This window comes from Babylonia areolata, chromosome 21 (genome assembly GCF_041734735.1).
Source record: "Babylonia areolata isolate BAREFJ2019XMU chromosome 21, ASM4173473v1, whole genome shotgun sequence".
NCBI lineage: Eukaryota > Metazoa > Mollusca > Gastropoda > Neogastropoda > Buccinidae > Babylonia > Babylonia areolata.
The window spans coordinates 32,097,361-32,105,158 of record NC_134896.1 but is presented as its reverse complement, the minus strand read 5'-3'; the positions used below and the strand labels follow the sequence as shown (position 1 = coordinate 32,105,158).

At 44.3% G+C, this 7,798-nt stretch overlaps 1 protein-coding gene across 2 annotated transcripts in view; it reads right to left on the bottom strand.

Moving 5' to 3' along the window:
• The window catches only part of LOC143296692 (cap-specific mRNA (nucleoside-2'-O-)-methyltransferase 1-like), a 46,989-nt gene that overhangs the window by 10,655 nt on the left and 28,536 nt on the right, over nucleotides 1-7,798 (bottom strand). For both annotated transcript variants that reach the window (XM_076608724.1, XM_076608725.1), the window contains exons 17-20: nucleotides 7,422-7,547; nucleotides 4,590-4,681; nucleotides 3,991-4,107; nucleotides 2,272-2,384 (exon numbers count right to left, since the gene is read on the bottom strand). In XM_076608724.1, coding sequence (XP_076464839.1) covers nucleotides 2,272-2,384; nucleotides 3,991-4,107; nucleotides 4,590-4,681; nucleotides 7,422-7,547 — 448 coding nt within the window. The remainder of the gene's footprint in view (nucleotides 1-2,271; nucleotides 2,385-3,990; nucleotides 4,108-4,589; nucleotides 4,682-7,421; nucleotides 7,548-7,798) is intronic.

Sequence of the window (7,798 nt, the reverse complement as noted above, 5' to 3'; positions counted from 1 at the left end):
AATAGGAAAAATTCAGTTCTTTCCAGTCATCTTGTTTAAAACAATATTGCACCTCCGGGATGGGCACAAAAAAATAAAAAATGAAGCCTAATTATATGCAAACTGCATTTACTGTTATATTTATATTTTTTGTATTCTCTAATCTTGGCACTTTGATCTGATATTCTGACCCAACAACAAGAGCAGTCATTATTATCATTTTTTGTTCAAACAGGAACTTCTTTTGCTAAGCATGGAAGTTTTATTTATTTTGCAAACGTTTTGGTGCTGATAGTAAAAAAGGGAAATTACTCTGTAATTAATGCTAGGGGACTTAATTTGCTTTAAACTGATCTTTCTCATCTTAAACATTACATTTTGAAATTATACTCAATACATAAAAAGCTTGGATTTTTTTTTTTTAAGTGTATCACAAGTGAGTCTGGAAGGCCTTGCCTCTCTTGGTTTTTTTTGCTGCCCCATCATCTGCATCATTTCAGTGGCATTACTCCCATGCTGCTCATTTAGATTCCCCCATACACGGCTACACCCGGGTTCATCCGTCACAGTTTTCTCCCGTCCTTTTCACATGTATTTTGTTTTAGTTTTTGCAGTTTTTCTTTTTAGGCTATGGGGAGGGGTTGTTTATTTTACTTGTTTGTTGTTTAGCCCTAAAGGGCTGGATATAAAAAAAAAGTGCTACCCTAGTGAAAAACAAGAACAAAAAAATCGTAGAGGTATTGTGCTGTGCTGTGTTGTGCTGTGCTGTGTTGTGTGGCGTTGCTTTGGATAGGACTGTTTTCTGAATGTGTTTGCATTGTATTGTAGCGTCTTTTGTTTGCATCATATTGCACTGTGCTGCAGTGTGCTGTAGTGTAGTGTGCTGCACGGAAGTGTAGCATATTGCATTTTCTGTCGCATACTGAATTGTACTGCAGTGTACTGCATTGTATTTAGTGTAGTTTTCTTATTGTAGTGAAGTGTATTACAACGTCATGAGTAAATAAAGTGTACTGCATTATAATACAGTGAATTGCATTGTAGTGTATTGTATTGTGCTGTAATATATAATATTGCATTGTATTGAGTGTATTGCAATTTACTGTAAAGTATTGCATTGTACTGTACTGTAGTGTACTGAAATTCCATAACCCAGTGAATGCTGACATGGATTACAGGATCCTTAACCCTTTCGCTGCCAGGAAAATAAGATTTAAGTGAAATCTATTTGCCAGGGTTTTTTCACAAAAAATGGGTCTATATTTTCAAAAAATGCTGTGCTCTTTGTTATTGGAGAAAGACCCATAAAAATACTTCTTTTCTAAAAGGGAAATGAATAAAGAATACAAAACACATGATGTTTTCCCATTTTATATATTTTCAGTGATATGCTGTTGTTTTGAAATCAGTGTTTTTTGTCACATTTTCAACTTGTTCATTAGAAACATTAGTCAGGTAATTTGCACTAAAATATCACATTTTCTGGACAAATGGATAATACCTGCACACACAAATTATACTGGAACAACCACAATAAAAAAAAAAGATACATAATGCATTGTGACCTCTCCAAGTGATAATATGGATGTGGGGCCACGCCCCCTCAGTCTCCACCACCCTCCTCTTCACCCCTCTCACACATGGTCACTTCATCCAGTTCTCATCGGACTGCATTGGCTGAGTGTCAAGAAAATCGCCACACTGTGTCTGTCGTCTGCTACAGCTGTAAAGTTGGCATCATTCACTGATAGTCGTATCTCAGCCTGTCTCTTCATTGCTCCCTTTATTTTTTATCAAATCATCCTACAAAAGTTCATCACTGTCTTCTTCGAATTTACGCTTCAATTCTTTCGGAGCATCAGCTAAAGAAAGCAATCTTTGTTGGTTTAGTGCAACCACGATCGCATGTCTTGAGCACGGGGTCCGACATTTTGTTGAGCGAGCGAGGAGAGGAGCCAGGCAAACACTGAGGCAGTAATCCAACCAAAATGTTCAAATAAAGGACTACCTCATGACGTAGATGGGGTTTCTTGCTGTGAATAGAATCTAGAAAGATTCCCCAAGCTAAAGCTACCAGTATTTTTGTCAACGAACTCAATGCAAACCAGGGAAAAGTCAGAATATTTCGATGACGAGTTATCTCGTCACTGTGGCAGCGAAGCGTACATGCTTGCGCTGATGAGTTATCTCGTCATATAGGCAGCCTAGGGGTTAATGTATCTGGTGGCCTTCTGCCAGTGCATGCGCACTCCAGAGCTGTGCAAAAGCCCAAAGTGTGAGTGACATGCATACCTTTCACTGTCTTCACCAGGTCGATGCCAACAGGGTGGAAGAAGTTACCCGAGTGACCTCTGAAACAAAGCCGGGGCTGATTCGCTGAGCCTTTCACTGCCTTCATTTCCAGCCTGTGGGGGGACAGAACAAACAATCATGAGAAAAGGTGGAAGAGATCCACTCTGATAGGTACACAAATACTTCTTTTTCTTTTTCGTTCGTGGGCTGCAACTCCCACATTCACTCGTATGTACACGAGTGGGCTTTTACGTGTATGACCGTTTTTACCCCGCAATGTTGGCATTTTCGGGGGTGTGCATGCTGGGTATGTTCTTGTTTCCATAACCCACCAAATGCTGAAATGGATTACATGGTCTTTAACGTGCGCATTTGATCTTCTGCTTGTGTATACACATGAAGGGGTTTCAGGCACAAGCAGGTCTGGACATACGTTGACCTTGGAGATCGGAAAAATCCCCACCCTTTACCCACCAGGCGCCGTTACCGGGATTCAAACTTGGGACCCTCAGATTGAAAGTCCAATGTTTTGGCCATTTGGCTATTGCGCCTGTCGGCACACAAATACACATGCATGCACTCAAAGCCTGAATAGCACAATGGGTTATGCTGATGGTCAGGCATCTGCCTAGCAGCGGTGGTGTAGTGTATATAGATATGTCCCAAGGCAGAAATGCTCCCTTGAGAAAGTGAAACTGGAAGATTTTTCTTTTTTTCTTTTTTTTTTTTGAAAGGGACCATGGGGAGGGATGGTACTATCTCCTCCTCTCCCCTATCCTTCTTCTTCTTCTCTTCTTCTTCTTCTGCGTTCACTCGTATGCACACGAGCGGGCTTTTATGTGCATGACCGTTTTTACCCCGCCATGTAGGCAGCCATACTCCGTTTTCGGGGGGTGTGCATGCTAGGTATGTTCTTGTTTCCATAACCCACAGAACGCTGACATGGATTACAGGATCTTTAACGTGCGTATTTGATCTTCTGCTTGCATATACACACGAAGGGGGTTCAGGCACTAGCAGGTCTGCACATATGTTGACCTGGCAGATCGTAAAAATCTCCACCCTTTACCCACCAAGCGCCGTCACTGTGATTTGAACCCGGGACCCTCAGACTGACAGTCCAACGCTTTAACCACTCGGCTATTGCACCTGTCTCTCCCCTATCCAAAAAGAACTCCTGCTCCTGCTTTTCCAGCACTTACATGACATGAATGTTCACAAACCTTGAAATCAAGTGTTTGCACAGTTCAGCGGTGTTCATGAATTTTAGTTTTCTTTGCATCATTTTCATAAGCCAGGCATTTTGTGCACTAGCTGAATTTGAAATCAATAAATCATCCATGTCTAAATAGCAAGTAATGGATTGTTAACATTTGAAACCTAAAACAATTTGAAATGAGAAGGTGTGTGAGTTGAGCGTGTGTGTGAGTGAGTGTGTGCATGTACGTGAGAATGTGTTTGCGTGTGTGTGTGTGTGTGTGTGTGTGTGTGTGTGTGTGTGTGTGTGTGTGTGTTTGTGTGTTTGTTTGTGTGTGTGTGTGTGTGTGTGTGTGTGTGTGTGTGTGTGTGTGTGTGTGTGATTGCACCCCCGCATGAGTACATGAGCACGCATCTGTGTGTAAAAAAAGAAAGGCAAACAGAGAAAGAAAAGTCAGAGGCCCAAGCTTGTGCGTGTGCGTGTCGTGTCGTTGTGTCATGTCAGGGCAACACGTGTCAGACCTGTCAAAGATGTGTGAGGCGTCCTCCAATCGGAACACGTCCGGCATTACCAGACGAGCCAGGTTATAGCGTGTCTCCTTGTGCACCGCCTTCACAAACTTTTGTATGTGGTCCTGCCTGCAGACACAACATTCCGTCTTTTTACCACAAAACACAATGATGACACCCAACAACGATGATGAAGATGATGATTATGATAATGATGACAGCAGTAATGATGATGACATGATGGTAACAACAACGATGATGATGATGACAGTGATGATGATGATGACAATAATGAATTCTTAAAACCACTGTTGTTGTACAAATCATCATCCACTGCATCAAACCTAACATTAAGCTGAAGCATTAAAACATACACACCTCTGCACAATCCTCACATCTACAATCTGATCTTCTGCATGCATATACACACGAAGGGGGGTTCAGGCACGAACAGATCTGCACACACGTTGACCTGGGAGAGTAAAAAAAAAAAAAAAAAAATCTCCACCTTTCAACCACCAGGTGTGCTGAAACCAGGGATTGAACTGGGGATACTCGGGGCGAGAACTGAACGCTCTAACCACTCGGCCCAAGCACCCATCACTGCTCACCTCTCTCTGAAGTGTTTCTGTCGGATGTCTTTGCCGCACAGGTAAAGAGCGTCCATCACATGTACTGTGGTCATCCGCCTTTGGCCCTTTCCCTGTGTGACAAAAACATGTTCGAGTCTGTAACCAAAATCTGCCACTGCTTCCTTTGTTCTTGTTCTTTGTTGTGTCTTATCAACAGCGCTCTCTCTTGCAGGTTTTCTTCTTAGAAAGCTCTCCCTCTCTCTCTCTCTTTCTCTCTCTTTGCATCTCCTCTCTACTTGATGCTTATGCCACATGACATATGCATGACAAAATGCAAACATGACACAACCACAACAGGACAAAAAACACATAACAACACTCCACTACAGAACATGACATGACACACCACACTACACGACACGAAAACTTGACATGAAACCAAAACATTACATGACACACCACCTAGCCATACCAGTAAGAGTACCTCTCCTTTCAGCTCTAAAACAACACCCCCCCCCCCCACCCCCACTCTGCACTCCCGAACACAACCCCCACTGACCCCCACCAAAGAGTAGCTCTCCTTTCCTTTCAGCTCTGAAACAACACGACTTCCCCACCCCGAAAACAAACAGTACATCTCCTTTCAGCTCTGCAACATAATACAACACAACAGAACACAAAACAGCAATAAACAACACACCGCTTCCCAACACAACGCATCACAACACACTGCCAAGCCCCCTCAAAGACAGTCCTTCTTCCTTCAGCTCCACATGATATGACACAACACAACACACAACAGCCAATAAACAACACACCACTACACAACACGCGATACGCCACACCACACCCCACCCCACCACGACACAACACAAAGTCACACACCCTCGCAACACAACGCAAAGTGACACCCACTCCTCGCAGACAGCACCTCCCCTTTTAGCTCCAAATGATATGACACAACACAACACACACCAACAATAAATGACACACCACTACACAACACACGATACACCACACCCCACCACGACACAACGCAAAGTCACACCCCCTCCTCGCAGAGAGTGCCTCTCCTTTTAGCTTCAAATGATATGACACAACACAACACACACCAACAATAAATGACACACCACTACACAACACACGATACACCACACCCCACCACGACACAACGCAAAGTCACACCCCTTCCTCGCAGAGAGCGCCTCCCCTTTTAGCTTCACAACACACAACAACAATAAATAAATGACACACCACTACACAACACAACATGACACAGGACAACACACCACAACACATTACAGCATGATATGACACAAGACAATACTAAATGACATACCACTACACAAACACAACACAAAGCCACGCCCCCCTCACAGAGAGTACCTCTCCTTTCAGCTCCACACCATGATATGACACAGCACAACAAAAAAACAAACACACCACTACACAACACACCAGACCACACCACCCACACAACACATCACAACACCAAGCAACACCCCCTGGCAGAGTACCTCTCCTTTCAGCTCCACAACATTTGACACACCACAACACACCACACAACACACACAAAAACATCCCCCAAAATAACACACACAACACGACACAACAAAACACACCACACAACGACAACACAAAGCCACGCCCCCCTCGCAGACAGTACCTCTCCTTTCAGCTCCACAACATGGTATGACACAAGACAACACAATAAATAATACACCACCACACAGCACACCTCACCACACCATGGCACAACACACCACACTACAACACTACGCAAAAACACACATGACACAACACACCACCACACAACACAAAGCCACGCCCCCTCACAGACAGTACCTCTCCTTTCAGCTCCACAACATGGTATCACACAACACAACACAACACACCACTACACAACACAACACAACACACAATGACACGACACAAAGCCCCACCCCCTGGCAGACAGTATCTCTCCTTTCAGCCCCACGACACTATATCACACAACGCAACAAAAACAACAACGCACCACAACACAACACACAATGACACGACACAACACACAATGACACGACACAAAGACACACCCCCTGGCAGACAGTACCTCTCCCTTCAGCTGCACAACATGATATCACACAACACAACAAAAACAACAACACACCACAACACAACACACAATTACACGACACAACACACAATTACACGACACAACACACAATGACACGACACAAAGCCATACCCCCTGGCAGACAGTACCTCTCCTTTCAGCTCCACAACATGATATCACACAACACAACACACCACACCACACCACACCAAACTACAACACAACACACAATGACACGACACAAAGCCCCACCCCCTGGCAGACAGTACCTCTCCTTTCAGCTCCACGACGCGATATCACACAACGCAACAAAAACAACGCACCACTACACAACACACCACAACACAACACACAATGACATGACACAAAGCCCCACCCCCTGGCAGACAGTACCTCTCCTTTCAGCTCCACGACACGATATCACACAACGCAACAAAAACAACAACGCACCACAACACAACACACAATGACACGACACAAAGCCCCACCCCCTAGCAGACAGTACCTCTCCTTTCAGCTCCACGACACGATATCACACAACGCAACAAAAACAACGCACCACTACACAACACACCACAACACAACACACCACAACACAACACACAATGACACGACACAAAGCCCCACCCCCTGGCAGACAGTACCTCTCCTTTCAGCTCCACGACGCGATATCACACAACGCAACAAAAACAACAAAGCACCACAACACTACACAACACACCACAACACAACACACAATGACACGACACAAAGCCCCACCCCCTGGCAGACAGTACCTCTCCTTTCAGCTCCTCCACAAACTCCACTTCCAGCAGTGTCTGGGTGGGAAGCTCCACACGGATGTTGTCCAGTTTGCGCCACCGGCTGTTCGACCTGCCGTCCCAGTGGAACGTCTGGGATTTCTGGGGGGAGTGAACAGCACAAGTAAGTATTTCGCTCCCTGACTGATGAAATTTGGTACAATGAGATCAGAAACGATGACTGTCTGGTCTATAAATACATCCCCACACACACATGCACACGCACACAAACACAAATATAATATGAATACAGTAAATGATTGTCTATAAATACATCCCCACAAAGACACACACACACACACACTAACACAAATATATGAATACAGCAAATGATGATTGTCTATAAATACATC